The sequence below is a fragment of the Myotis nattereri genome (assembly GCF_964212035.1).
Source record: "Myotis nattereri genome assembly, chromosome: 4".
Taxonomy (NCBI): Eukaryota; Metazoa; Chordata; class Mammalia; order Chiroptera; family Vespertilionidae; genus Myotis; species Myotis nattereri.
The window spans coordinates 66797728-66813665 of record NC_138079.1 but is presented as its reverse complement, the minus strand read 5'-3'; the positions used below and the strand labels follow the sequence as shown (position 1 = coordinate 66813665).

Sequence of the window (15938 nt, the reverse complement as noted above, 5' to 3'; positions counted from 1 at the left end):
CCACCATTCAGTCAATTTGCATATTAGCCTTTTATTATATAGGACTAGAGGCCCGGTGCACAAAAATTTGTGCACTCGGGGGGGAGGGGGGGGGTCCCTCAGCCCGGCCTGTGCCCTCTCGCAGTCTGGGAGCCCTCGGGAGATAACGACCTGCTGGCTTAGGCCTGCTCTGGGGTGGCAGAGGGCAGGCCTAATCCCTAGGTACAGCCCCTGGTCGGGCTCAGAGCAGGGCCGATTGGGGAATTGGGGTGCCGCCCGTCATGCACAGAGCAGGGCAGATTGGGAGGTTGCGATGCCACCCTCAGTCATGCTCAGGGTAGGGCCGATAGGGGGGTTGGGGCACCGCCCCATCACACTCAAGGCAGGGTTGATGGGGAGGTTGCGGCGCCACCCCGTCACGCAGAGCAGGGCCGACAAGGGGGTTGGGGAGCTCCCCCTGTCACGCACAGAGCAGGGCCGATCAGGGGGTTGGGGAGCTCCCCCCTGTCACGCACAGAGCAGGGCCCATCAGGGGGTTGGGGAGCTCCCCCCTGTCATGCACAGAGCAGGGCGGATCAGGGGGTTGGGGCGCCACCCTCTATCACCCACAGAGCAGGGCCGGTCAGGGGGTTGGGGCGCCACCACTCTCACACTCAGGGCAGGGCCGATGGGGAGGTTATGGCTCTACCCCGTCACACACAGAGCAGGGCCCGTGGGGTGGGGGGGTTGGGGCACCGCACCCTGTCACACACAGAGCCGCAGGGTGATCAGGTTGGGGAGCTCCCCCCTATCAGGCAAAGAGCAGGGCCGATCAGGGGGTTGGGGCGCCTTCCCCTGTCAGGAACAGAGCAGGGCTGATAGGGATGGTTGTGGCCCCGCCCCCGTCACACACAGAGCCACAGGGCGATCAGGGGGTTTGGGCGCTGCCCCCTGTCCTGCTGATCCCGGTGCCGGGAGGCCTCGCGGCTCCGCTGATCCTGGTGCTGGGAGGCATATTACCCTTTTACTATATAGAATAGAGGCCTGGTGCATGGGTGGGGGCTGGCTGGTTTGCCCTGACGGGTGTCCCGGATCAGGGTGGGGGTCCCCACTGGGGTGCCTGGCCAGCCTGGATGAGGGGATGATGGCTGTTTGCAGCTGGTCACACACCCTTCAGGGTGGGGGTCCCCACTGGGGTGCCTGGCCAGTCTGGGTGAGGGGCTGAGGGCTGTTTTCAGGCTGGGACTGAAGCTCCCAACTGCTCTTTTTTTTTTTATTTTTTTTATTCTGAGCCAGCTTTAGCTCTGAGGCTCCAGCTCTTAGGCCTCCGCTCCTGAAAGCAGGTATCTGGTTTGTTTAGGTTTTACAATCGAAACTCTGTATCAACTCCAGGTCTGAGATCCCGGCTAGCTGAAAGCTGGTTTCTGGGGTTTTGTTTAGCTTCTATTTTTGTAACTATGTTTCAAACTGCCAGCTCAGAGGCCTGCAGCGGCAGGCGGGGAACGTTGGAGTCCTCCGTCACTGAAGCAAGCAAGCCTCATGTTAGTTTCAAGCTGCCTGGCTGCCGGCCACCATCTTGGCTGGCAGTTAATTTGCATATCGCCCTGATTAGTCAATGGGAAGGGTAGCGGTCGTACGCCAATTACCATGTTTCTCTTTTATTAGATAGGATAATAATAAAAGTGTAATATGTTAATTAGGATGGATGTCCTTCCAGACGACCTTCCGGACAAAGCCAGGGCTGCAAGGGAAACCCAGGTCCCAGGTTCCTGCCTGCGGCCAGAGGGAAGCCTGGGTCCCAGGGGAAGCTGGTGCCAGCAGCCAGGGGAAGTAAGCCTACTCTTGCACGAATTTTGTGCATCAGGCCTCTAGTATAGGAAATAAGGCTCTAATGCTTATCAAATTTCCTACTTGAGTATTTTGGCCAACTTCTACACTTACCTAAACAGACAGGAATAAAATAGAGCCATGATGAATTTATATTCTTCACACAATTAAAAATATTTTGCATGTGTGTATTTAAACTTAAATTCCTTGATATCTACTACCATGTGTTTTCTGGATTCTGCAAACCTACTCCAATAGACTGAAAATTATGCACATTCCGTCACTTCAGGTAATAAATAATTTTCTCACTAGGGAAGTTATTTTTTTAAACATTGAAATTTCCACTTAATTTTATAACCTAAATATATTATCTACCTTTCAACATATTAATGTACTGAACATTCTGTCCTGTCTCTTACCAGAAGCTAAAACTCAATTCCAAAACTCACTCATTAGCATGTCATAGCAGCATAATATAGGAAAGTCTAGATCATGGGTCCTCAAACTACGGCCCGCGGGCCACATGCAAATACAAATACTGTATTTGTTCCCGTTTTGTTCTTTTACCTCAAAATAAGATATGTACAGTGTGCATAGGAATTTGTTCATAGGTTTTTTTTAAAGTATAGTCCGGCCCTCCAACAGTCTGAGGGACAGTGAACTGGGCCCCTGTTTAAAAAGTTTGAGGACCCCTGGTCTAGACCATGTAGTCAAATCCCAGCTCTGCAGTTTACTGGCTGATTGAATGGCCTTGAACAAACTATTTAACTTCTCTGAACCCGTTTATTCACCTATGAGATAGGGGAAATTCCTACCTTGCAAGAGTTGCTATGAGGCCCTGTATAGAGAGTTTAGTATACTGCCTAGCACAGAGTAAATGCTCAATAAATGGTAGCTATTACTATGACACTTAAAAACTTGTTTAACTTCATGACATGCCTTAACACTGCATTTCATTTCAAAATTTTTATAAGTTTTAATAATTTCAATAAGCTATTCACACTGGGAAATCTTACTTCATCTTAGTTTTTAAAAATAAATTTTAAATGGGAAAAGAACAGTCATCAAATAATAGGATAAACACAGAAGCTCCCCAGAAAATACATACCAGCTTCAACGGCAAACACATTTCCTCTTTCTGTTTTAGGCAGAAGTTCAGTACGTTCTTTATTGGTGACGGGAAATCTTTGAATTAGGCTCCTAACAGCATGTTTTGTATTATGAGTCAAATTACAGGTCATCATTGCATGAGCTGTTTCTGATCCATCTTTCTTCTTCACAGTTAGGTATCTATTTGCTCCCTTTCTGAATATTAATAAAAATCATTTATTTACTATATACAGTCAATTTGTTCATATATGATGTATGCCTACTTAGAAAATACATGTCAAGCAAAACACTGAAAAAAATCAAAATGATTTGGGAAAAGATGCTGAAAATCCCAAAAACTCAATTAAAGAGGGCTGTGGTGCTAAAGTGACCACAAGACCACTTTCAATTAAAATTTCAAAATGCTGCAAATCCAATTTTAAGTCAGTAAAAATGGCTTACTTACCCACAAGTGTTAAAGTTTGTCCTAGCGGACTTCATGGTGTATGACAACAATTAATTCATGCATGCTGGGAAGCACTGTGGGGGGGGGGGGGGGGGAGTAATCGGAACAACAGAATCTAAAAGTGATAATAAAAAAGTTATGGTTCATTGTGCAGACTAACACATCCCACTGAATGTCTCCACAGTATGCTGGTAATGTCACACTCTCATGAAGACCTGTTAAGAGAGCCAACTTTAGTAGTTGGGCCCCCCAAAAAGCATAAATCAACATTATTGGTAAGAATTTTCAAATGCATACTGGGGAAAAAAAAGTTTTCAAAGCTTCTGATACTAGCCTTCATATACAAGGCAATGCTACAAGATGTGGGAAAAATGCTAGATAACTGAAATTCAAATGAACTTTTAAAAGTAATAAAATGCAAGCCCCATATGCAATTTTTAAGTATAAAAATAAATGTATGGAAATTACAGATAAAAACATCCTAACTTTAAAGGGTAAAAATAGCCTGGACAACGTGGTTCAGTGGATAAGAATCTACCAGGTAATGGTTCAATTCCTGGGCAGGATACATGCCTGGGTTGTGGGCCCAATCCCCAGTGGGGGGCCTGCAGAAGGCAGCCAATCAATGATTCTTTCATCACTGATATTTCTCTCTCTCTCTACCTTTCCCTTCCTCTCTGAAATCAATAAAAATATACTTAAAAATAAAAGGTAAAAGTAACCAATACATGCTATGATGAAGTATTGGCATTTCAATGCCTTTTTTCTTTAAAAAAAACAAACAAACATATAACTAATCAAATTTATGCAATTTTAAGAATAAGTTCATCAATTATATAACATTTAGATAGCATGTTACTGACTATACAGGGGTCCTCAAACTTTTTAAACAGAGGCCCAGTTCACTGTCCCTCAGACCATTGGAGGGCCGGACTATAGTTTTAAAAAAAACTATGAACAAATTCCTATGCACACTGCACATATCTTATTTTGAAGTAAAAAAACAAAACGGGAACATATACAATATTTGTATTTGCATGTGGCCCGCGGGCCGTAGTTTGAGGACCCCTGATTTAAGATATTCAAATACAACCATCTGCATCACTATTCCCCACTTTCCAAATCTGTAAATGGTTTAAAAGATCAGCTAAAGAACCAAAATCTAAAATGACTGCTTAAAAAGCTCACAGCCACCAAGGAACTAATGTCTCTAAAAAAATAATACACAATCATTCGATGCCCTGTAAATGCTTAATTTCATATCTCCTTAATTTATACTTTTGTTAGGCAGATAGATGAAAAGATCTTTCAATTTTTTAAAAGAAGGGAGATTTTAAAAAAGTGATCAGAAAAAAATTATAAATTTTCACACAGTAAGCTTAGAATCTATTTTTTAAACCTTAGAAGAAACTCAAAATAAACTATCACAGAATCACAGAATCTTAACTAAAACAAATTTACACCTTCATGTTTTACATTTTAAAAAATAAGCCTTAAAAAATATAGACCTTTAAAGTTTAAAGACATGACCAAAGCTAGAGAATAAGGCAGTGAGAGACCAGGAGTAAAATCAAGGTTTCCTGACCTTTCCTCTACACCAGGTTCTCTCTCAAGTAATAATAATACCAGGGATAATAATACCAGGCACAACATTTAAAAAGCAGAAAAACGAACTTCCTAAATTCATGAAGTTAATGCTAGGAGGTTAAAAAATATTTACTCCAGGTTGAACAGAAAAGCCCATGAAATGTAAGCCAGGCACAAATTCTCAAATAAATGAAAATAAAAGAGTTAAATACATTCAAAGTGATTTAGTTCTTTATGTGTGAAAAGAAGGAAAGGCATTTGAAAAGCACAAGGACCACTAGATAAACATTGTACTACATTTATTAAAAGATAAAAAGGGGGCAAAAGTGCTAGGGAATTTCATAAGAGGTATTGTGGAACATTGGATATTGCTATTAGGGCCTGGATTAGTAGGCAGGGTTGCCTTGCTTCCCTTAGCATCTGTTTTCCTTTTTTCCTCTCTGTCTTTGAAATTCCCTTAGCATGTTTTCCTTTCCTGTCTCTTCAGTGTTTCTTATCCCCCTTTTTTGTCCTGGTAAGTTCTTTCTTTCTCTCCCCTTTCCCAGATGTTTTCTGCATTTCTAGGCCATCCCTAAATCAGTGGTTCTCAACCTTCCTAATGCTGCGACCCTTTAATACAGTTCCTCATGTTGTAGTGACCCCCAATTTCATTGTTACAAATTGAACATAATTAAAGCATAGTGATTAATCACAAAAACAATATGTAATTATATATGTGTTTTCCGATGGTCTTAGGCAACCTGTGAAAGGGTCGTTCGACCCCCAAAGGGGTCGCGACACACAGGTTGAGAACCGCTTAAATGATCACACTACTGAACAGAAGTAGAGGCAATCTATTCAAACGGACTGCTTTTCTAAGAGCAATTTGTAATTGTCATTTCTAAGTTAATTTTTCAGAATTCAGAACCCATTTAACCACAGAAATGGTATAACTGCAGAACTGTGCATTTTTCTAATGCAGGCTCACTAGCTCTTATCTGTGAATCTTAAACCCAAACAGTTCTGAAAAATTGTTTTAAGTGCAGCAACTTCAACTGGCAGCAAAGCCTGACTAAATTGACATGAGGCTATTTCCAGTCTTTATTTATTTTATTTTATTTTTATTTTATTTTTTTATATTTTATTGATTTTTTACAGAGAGGAAGGGAGAGGGATAGAGAGTTAGAAACATCGATGAGAGAGAAACATCGATCACCCACGCTCCGCACACCTCCTACAGGGGACGCATCCGCAACCAAGGTACATGCCCCCGACCGGAATCGAACCTGGGACCCTTCAGTCGCAGGCCAACGTTCTATCCACTGAGCTAAACCGGTCAGGGCAGTCTTTATTTATTTTAGTGTGAATAATCATACATTTTTCAGTAGAAATATTAATGTGATTGAAGGTGACGCCTACAGCTTATTAGGGGTATTACATAACATATTGAAATTATTCCCTAATACCTTTCTAACATCAGAAAAACCTGAATCTCAAAACATATTGATCCAGGTGTTTTTAGACAAAGGATTATGCCCCTACATTGCATTTTTATTTCCAAGTGCAGTATTTTACCTAGCCAGAGGACTCTAATATGGGGGTGCTTAGGATCCTAGCCACTGTTCCAGCATTGACCTCAGTGATGTTCAAAATGCACACTCACTTAAGCTAAATCCCCTGTCAGTAATCTGTCACTGTTGTGGACATTCATATGCAAGACATACCTACATCAGCTAATTTCACCTTAGAATCTTCCTACTATTTATTTATTAATATATTTACTTAATAAAGTATTGTTTTCCTCCTCTTAACCTAAAAGTGAGTAAGCTGAATTTATGTCCCCCTCCCATGGTTCCCACCCAGGGGCAATTTTGCTCTCCAGGGAACATTTTAGCAATGTCTAGAGGCATTTTTGGTTGTTACAACTGGGGAGGAAGTTGTCTGGTATATAGGTGTAAAGGCTTAAACATCCCACATTGCAAAAAAAAAAAAAAAAGCCCTCGAAAATCAAGAATTACCCAATCCAAAATGCCAATTGCTCCAATATTGAGAAGCTCTGCTATACAGCAATCCCACCACCCTTAGTCTCAAAATGAAATAGTTCCACAGAATTTCAAAGCTCTTCAATTTGGATAGCTCAAATGACCTTTCCCCACTATGGTTCAGTGACTCTCAAAAAATATGTACTGTTTCCTCCTGTTCCATTTTATTTCATCAGTTCTAATCATCAGATTCTTGATTTAGTAAGAAAAAAAAAGTCAATGTGTTCTAAGGCTTACCATTACAGTACTGTAACATTAAAAGAGAAATTCTGTAAATAATTATACTTATTACCTTTAGGCCATCCATTCTTTAAAAAAAAAAAAGACTGTTTCAATGAAATAAGAAAATATTTCTCTCAAGTAATCAACTTCAAATTTTAAACTATTTTTTCTTACATCTTAAAGTTTACTTTTTTTTGTTTTTTGCCCCTAGGGAAAACAAAAATAGGGGGGACTGAAGGAAAAGGAAAGAGCTTATGTTTGGCACAGGCATGAATCAGTTTATCTACATACAATATAATTAAGAATGTGAATCTAGAACAGTACTATTTAAATGTAGTCAGAATAATTGTTCTTTTCTTGGTAAATAATTTTCTTTAAATAAGAAAAGCTATCAGCTTACCCTTTACTTTTAGAGACCAAACCAAGAGACTGACTCAATCGATGAATAAAGGCTCGTTCGGTACTGGTCAAAGAAGAAGGAAATTCCATTTCTACAAGGGAAAAGACACACAAAGTACCATTTGGGGACAAGTAATTTTCTTTCAAGGTGCTTCAATATTGCTTACATAGATATAAAATATGAAAAGATCATATATGCATATAATCAAATTATATTCTATGTGAAAAGAAGATATTCAATAGCCACTGAATGTCTACCACAGTTACAGTCATGAAAACTAAATCCAAGTGTGTAAAGAATTCTAATGGTTCCCCAAAGATTCTACCTATGTATGCTAGAAGCTTGCGTTGGTATGATGACCGCTGAAGACACTTTACGACTTGAACTTCGTCCTCACTTGCTTAACTAACAAAATGTTCATTTCCTGCCATGGTCAACGATGCTCAAGCATTATGGATGCTCGACATCAAACACCTTGAAGGCATATTTTCTTTGCCTTCAAAACTGTACAGACTTCCTACTTCACCAGCTCACAACAAATCTGCTGCTCTTTATCGCTGAGGCGGCACCTCTGCTGACAGCAAGTTCAGAACCACTCTGCGCAGTCATTCCCGGTTGGGAACTGTAGGCCCCAGAGCGAGGGGCCCCCTATGGAGGCCAGCAAACCCGGGGGGCCTCCACACCCTGGACGTATCGCCAGAGGCGGCGGCTGGGTCTGCGCCGTGCGGCGCCAGGCAAGCAGCTCTCCAACCCGAACAGGTGCGCGAGCCGTTTCCCAGGCCAAAACAGGTTTCATTTTTTTTTCAAGTGTTTAGCGTGATGCTTCTAGGATTTAACCAAGGCACTACATATTGCCAGTGCCTTTATTTGTCTGATTTCTGATTTCCTTCTGCTCTTCTTGTGTGGCTTAAACGTACCACAGCTTCCTTAAAAAAATAAAAATAAAAATAAAAATGTAGGGGCTTATCAGGAGTTCAGCGCCGTGGCTCAGCCGCCCGCAGCTGCGAACAGCCTGTCCCTGGGGGGGGAAGAAACGCCCCCGGCCGCAGGGCACCCGGACCTTTCACCTGAGGCTACAGTAGCGCCCTTCGCCGCCCTCAGCAGGATGCCCGGCGCCCTTCACAGCCCGCCGGAGGCTCCCCGCTGGGCCCGGTCTGCCCTCCCGGCACCGAGGCAGCCCCTTCGCCCCAGGGGCCAGGGGGTGAGGGGTGGGGCCGCCGGGGGGTCCCGGTCGGGAGCCTCACCTTTCTGGTCCCCATACCGGAAGCGCTCCAGAGCGATATTAACTGCGATTTTCACCTCCTCGTCTATGCGAACATCCTTCAGCCCCTTGGCCCGGGCGCCGCCCCCAGGGCCGCACGGAGCCGGGCCGCCCCCGCCGCCGCCGCCGCCACCACCGCCCCCGCCGCCGCCAGGAGCCGGCGGCCGCGGGGAGACGCTGCTCGGCCTGGACATGGCCCTGAGGTCACCCCGCCGGGAAGCGGCCAGGCTTGCGGGCTGACGGTCGCCGATAAGGACAGCGGGCCTCTGCCGTTCCGAACCGCTCCACAGGCGGCCTGCGCGGTGCCAAAGCCACCGGGAAGCCCAGTCAGTCACAACAGCCGAGGAGGCGCGGGCGCCACCGAAACCCGGGCGTGGCCTAGAGAGCGAGCGTGATGACGTCACCAGGGCCGCGGCGCCCGTGACCTCAGCGCGCCCGCCGTCGCGCCCCGGGGCCGCCGCACCTCACCCACTCAAACGCCCCGACCCAGCTGGCCTCCTGTCTCCATCCACCCCTCGAACCAAGGCGCTCTTACTCAGACCTTTATTCAGCCACTCGTTACTGAGTTGAATCCTTCCTTCTTTCAATAAGCACGGGTAGGCTCCTATGTGCCCTGCGAGCACTATGCTACGCCCTACACTGGGGAACCAAACATGCACGTTTCCTGCCATCTGGGAGTTTACATTCTAGTGGGGGTGGAGTTGCCAGATGTGGCAAATAAAAATACAGGGTGCCCAGTTGTTTTATTTCAGAAGCCGAATAATTTTTTAGCATATGTACGTCCCGTGCAATATTTGGGAACACATTTGGTTAAATATATATATATTCATTACCTGAAATACAAATTTAACAGCGTCTGTATTTTATCTGCCAATCCTAAATGCGACTGACAGACAATAAACAAGTAAATGACTGAATGATAGTTATGTGCCATATGAGATGATGGAATAGGAAGGTGAAACCCTTTAATTTAGGAGGTCAGGGAAGATGATGAGAATCCCACTTGCTAGTACACAATTCCACTAACATAAACCTAATCCCAGCTACCTTAACTGCTTCCATTCTGGCACAACAACGGCTCCCCCGTTGCAACTAATTTCTTTCTGTACCTTGATGTTTAACAAGCTCATTATGGTCAGAGGAACTTTCCAATTGCATAGTTTCCTCCTGCACAAGACAGTTCACCCCCCCCCCCCCCGCCCCAATATTTCATATGGGTGCCTCTTTCTCGTCATTTAAAGCAGGATTCTATCCCTTACCTGGACAAGCTCTTCAATCTGTTATTTGCCACTGTTTGAAATTATTTTGTTTGGATATTATTTGCTTTTCCCACTAGAATATAAGCGCCTTTGGATCAGGAACCTTGTTTATCTAGTTGGTCACTATTTCATCAGCAGCTAGCACTGCATAGATGCATAATGAATATTCATTGTTTGGCCATATTTTAAAATCTAAAATTAGGTTTGATTGTCTCTACCCTCCAAAATCTCTTTGGCTGGCTACTAAAAAGAGTTCTACATAAGCAGAAATACATCCTACATTCTGGTCCTCTCAGGGTTATCAATGAATTGTGTAAACATTTACTACTACCTTGATCTCTGTGTATCTTAATTTCCTTAGGTGTGCAATAATAATGTCTGCCATATATTAAATGCCCAGAGGCACTATTTTTCCAATCCTCACAAAACTATATGAAGTAGTTATATTAACTCATGATACAAATGAGGAAACAGGCTGGATGAAATTAAAACTGGCCGAAGGCCATGCAATTTATTGGTAACTAATGAGTTATGCATGAAAACCAGGCCCAGCCTAGCTTCATACCAGTACAAGATAGATAGTAGATAATAGCTAGATGCATTAAATATATTGTCATAAGACTGAAAACATTATACATGGGGTCAGCCACATACTGCTTTCAATTTCACTTCACAATTTCTTAGTTCCATTTTTTATTGATTTCACTATTTATTAGCTTTGTGGCTTGACTACTTATTTGACTTCTAAGCTTCAGGTTTCCTATCTGTAAATGAGTATACTTAATATTCATTTTACAGAATTGTAAATGTGACATAATATGCAAGTATCAAGCATTGATTTAATGTTCTGCTTCGCCTTTCTTCTTTCCTTTCTTTTTGGATAAGTGCTCTAAATATTTGTATTCCTAGTGCCCAGTAAGGATATGGAACATGTTTGTTGAAATGAAAGAGAAGACCTGGCTGGCCGGTTTGGCTCAGTGGATGGAGTGTCGGCCTGCGGACTGAAGGGTCCTGGGTTTGATTCTGGTCAGGGGCATGTAGCTTGGTTGCGGGCACATCCCCAATAGGTGTGCAGGAGGCAGCTGATCAATGTTTCTCTCTCATCGATGTTTCTAACTCTCTATCCCTCTCCCTTCCTCTCTGTAAAAAATCAATAAAATATATTTTTTTTTAAAAAGGAGAAGACCTGATTATAGAGAACAACATAGACTGATGAACAGGGACAGATCCAAAGACAGAGAAACAGCGATCAGACTATCAATCCCCAGAAGGAAAGTAGGGGAGGGAGGGGGTAAGGGGAAGAGATCAACCAAAGGACTTGTATGCACACATATAAGCCAAACCAATGGACATGGAGAACAGGGGGATGAGAGCATGAGTGGAGGGGGGGGGGAAGTTGGGGGTTCATGTCGGGGGGGATGAGGACATATTTGTAATTCCTTAACTAATAAAGAATTTAAAAATAAAATAAAATCACACAAAAAAGAGAGAAGACCTGCCTAAATTTACATAAAAGTAAGTAATAAGATTAATCAGATTATACATTATCTAATATTTTTGCATATGCCTGGAAATATCTGGGTCCTTAGGGTGAAACACTGCAATTCTACTTTCTACAAGTGTTTCAGAGAAAAATTAAAATAAGGAAGATATGGAATATTTTAAAATGATTTCAAGTTATCTTTAGTGTCAGATAGACCTAAAGTTTTAATCTTCATAGTTCTGTGACCTTGTGCAAGAATTTAGCCTCCCTATGCTTTCATTTCTGCATCTATATGACAAAACATTATATTATAGCTTTATTATGGGGATTAAATTAGATTATATTACCTTTATGCAGATGAAGCACTTAGCATTCCCTACTAATTAGATGCTTTTACTGTCTCATCCTTAGCATTCAGTACTAATTAGATGTTTTTACTATCTCTCATCCTTAGCATTCAGTACTAATTAGATGCTTTTGACGTCAAATGACAGAAAACCAAGCAAAAAATGCCCCAAATAAGGCCGTTTATCATCTTATGTAGCAAGAAGTCTAGGGGTACGGTAGTTCCAGAGTTTATTATTTCAACATTGTACACCAATACCTTCAATCACTCAGAATCTCTCCAGCTTACCACTTTGCCATTCTTTGAGTGTTTGCTACTCCTCTTGGTTGCAGCTCCATGTCAGCACATCATCACACAGGATCCCGGCAAGATAGAAGCAAGAAAGATAAGTGTCTTGTCTGATGTCTCTTTTTAAAAGAGAGAAAAACTTTCCCAGAAATCCCCAAAATAGACATCCTTATATTATCCTAACCAGAACATGGCTAACCCAATAACCAGCAAAGGGGAATGGAATTAACATGAAAGGTCTGTTCTTTCCTAAAGTAGATCGTCACCTAGAAAAGTTTGGACAAAATTGGTGTTCTCTCAGCAAGTAATAAGGGATGCTGAAATGCTGTTGGCTAGGCAACCAAGAATATTATGTCAGTCAACAATCCTGTTCACTGAATATTTCTGGTTTTCTTCCTTTCCAGGTATGTAACAGAATTGTCCTTTCTGGCCCCCTTACAGTTGGTTGGGAACATATATTTACTTCTGGCTAATGAGTGATTAGCTAAAGTGATATGTCACCTTTATGCTTACCTTATTTTCACTGTAATTAACTGCAAATAATTAGAAAAACATGTATAAGAAAGAAAGTGAATTATCTTATTACAATTAATTTTTTAAAGCCAAAAACTACAACATGGCTGAGAAAAATGAAAGACATAAATAAATAAAAAGATATACTGTGTTCAGGGATCAGAAGACTGAAGATATCAATTCTCCTCATATTGGTCTATAAATTCAACACAATCCAAATTTAAAAATATCCCAGTACAATTTTTTCTTAAAAACAAACAAGATGATGCTTCATATGGAAATGCACTAGAATAGCCAAAACAACTTTGAAATAGAAAAAAAAAGGTTGAGGACTATACTACTAGTCTAAAGACTTATTATAATGCTATAGTCAAGAACACAGTGTGGTATTCACATAAAGATAGACAATAGATCATTGGTACAGTATAAATACTACATTAATAGACACATATATTTGTTTCTTTACTTGGGTGACATTGGATAATAAAATTACATAGGTTTCAGGTATACTATTCTATAATACATCATTTGTATATTGTATCTGTGTTCATCATCCAACATCTCTTTCCATCATCATTTATTCCCATTTACCTTCTTCCACTTCCCCCACGCCCCTTTCCCTCTTGTAATCACCATACTGTTTTCTGTATCTATGAGGCTTAATTTTTATTTTTTGCTTAATCCCTTCACCTTTTTCACTCAGCCCCCCAAATCCCCTGCCATCTGACAACTGTCAGTATGTTTTTTATATCTATAACTCTGTTTCTGTTTTGTTTGTTTGTTTGTTGTTCATTAGAGCCCACATATAAGTGAAATCATATGATATTTGTCTTTCTCTGACTGGCATATTTCACTTAGCATAACACTCTCCAGGTCTATCCATGCTGTCACAAAAGGTAAGATTTCTTTTCTTTGTTAAGGTATTCCATTGTGTATGTACCACAGCTTTTTTAGCCACTCATTTTCTGATGAACACTTGGGCTGCTTCCAAATATTGGCTATTATAAATACTAATGCCACAATGAACACAGGGGAGCATATATTCTTTTGAATTTGTGTTTCTGGTTTCCTCAAATATATTTCTAGAAGTGGAGTACCTAGGTCATAATACAGCTCCATTTTTAATTTTTTGAGGAAACTCTATACTGTTTTCCACAGTGGCTGCATCAACCTGCATTCCCACCAACAGTGCATGAGGCTTTGCTCCACATCCTCAACAACAGTTGGTTGTTTGTTGATTTATTGATGATAGCCTTTCTGACAGGAATAAGGTGACATCTCATTGTGGTTTTTAATTTGCATTTTTCTGATGATTAGTGATGTTGAGCATCTCTTCATATGTCTATTGACCTTGTGTATATCCTTTTTGGAGAAGTGTCTATTTAGAGCCTTTGCCCATATTTTTATTGGATTGTTTGTTTTTTTTCTGATGTTGAGCTGTCTAAGTTCTTTATAAATCTTGGATATTAAGCCCTGATCAGATGTATCATTGATGAATATGTTCTTTTCTTCAGTAAGTTGTCTTTTCATTTTGTTGATGGTTTTCTTTGCTGCACAAAATTTATTCTTGTGTATAGTGTAAGAAGGTAGTCTGGTTTCACTTTTTTGCACATATCTGTCTAATTTTTCCAACATTGTTTATTGGATAGACTATCTTTACCTCATTGTATGTTTTTGCCTCCTTTATTAAATATTATTTGACCATATAGGTGTGGATTTATTCATGGGCTCTCTATTCTGCTCCATTGATCTATATGTCTGTTTTTATGCCAGTACCATGCTGTTTTGATTACTATGGTCTTACAGTATAGTTTGATATCAGGTAGTATGAACTTTGTTCTTCTTTCTCAAGATTGCTGTGGCTGTTTGGAGTCTTTTTGGTTCCATTTAAATTTTTGGAATATTTGTTCTAGTTCTGTGAAAGACAGCAATGATACCTTGATAGGAATTGCACTGAATCTATAGATTGCTGTGGGTAGTATGGACTTTTTAATAATGCTAATTCTGTCTATCCATGAACATGGTGTATGCTTCCACTTATTTTTATCTTCTTCAATTTCTTTCTTCAGTAGGTACACATATATTTGGAAAACTGACTTTCAACAAAGGTATAAAGAAAATTCAGCTGAGAAAGGATAGCCTTTCCAACAAACAATGCTTGAATAATTGAATGGCCAAATGCAAAGAAAAATGTAAAAATAATCCCAAACCTTACTTCACCCCATATACAAATATTACCTCAAAATGAAGTATAGGGTTTATAAGAGCTAAAACTATAAAATTCTAGAAGAAAACATAAGAGAAAAGCTCTGTGACCTTGAGTTAGATAAAGACTGTTTAGCTATAACACAAAAAGCAAAAACATAAAAAAGAATAGATAAATTGGATTTTATCAAAATTAAAAACTTTTCTTTTTTGAAAGACGTTAAAAGAATGAAAAGATAAAGCACAGACTGGGTGAATATATTTGCAAATCATATATCTGATAAAATACATGTCAAAATATAGAAATAATTCTCAAAACCACCCTAATAGGAAAACAACCCAATTTTTTAAATTGGCCAAAGTTTGAAGAGGCACTTTTTCAAAGAAGATGTACAAATGGCAAATAAGCACATTCAAAGATGCTAGTAGCTATCATTAATCAGTAGAAAAATCAACTTAAATACGCATACTTATTAGAATGTCTAAAATTAACTGATTTTTACCAAGTATTGGAGCGGAAGTAGAGGAACTGAAATTTTCATACACAATAGAAGGAAAGAAAGCACTTTGGAAAACAATTTGGCAGTTTCTTTAAAAAGTTAAAAAACAGTTTCTGTAAAATCTAGCCATTCTATTCCTAGCTATTTATCCAAGGAAAAGGAAGCATGTGTCCATACAAAGACTAGAACACTAATGTTCATAACAGCCAAATACTAGAAAGAATCCAAATGTCCATCAGCAGGTGAATGGATAAACAAATGGTGATCCGTGCACACAATGGAATACTACTCAAATATAAAAAGAATGAACTGTTGTTACAAACAGCAACATGGATGAAACTCTAGATAATTGTGCTGAATAAAAGACATCAGACAAAAAAGTATACACCAAATAATTCCATTTATGTAAAACTCTAGAAAGTGCAAACTAATCTGTAGTGACAAAAACCAAATCAGTAGTTATATGGGAATAGACTGGAAAGAAATGGATTTCAAAGGGGCATGAGGAAAGTT

The 15938-nt window shown here is 40.5% G+C and overlaps 1 protein-coding gene across 1 annotated transcript in view; it reads right to left on the bottom strand.

The window, feature by feature from the left end:
* YTHDC2 (YTH N6-methyladenosine RNA binding protein C2) overlaps positions 1 to 9025 on the bottom strand; it is a gene marked incomplete at its 5' end in the record, with an annotated part of 66577 nt that extends 57552 nt beyond the window's left edge. Inside the window, 3 exons of the mRNA XM_081089127.1 lie at positions 2894 to 3090; positions 7571 to 7661; positions 8815 to 9025. Of these exons, the coding sequence (XP_080945253.1) occupies positions 2894 to 3090; positions 7571 to 7661; positions 8815 to 9025 (499 nt within the window). The remainder of the gene's footprint in view (positions 1 to 2893; positions 3091 to 7570; positions 7662 to 8814) is intronic.
* Between the last annotated feature and the right edge of the window lie 6913 nt (positions 9026 to 15938).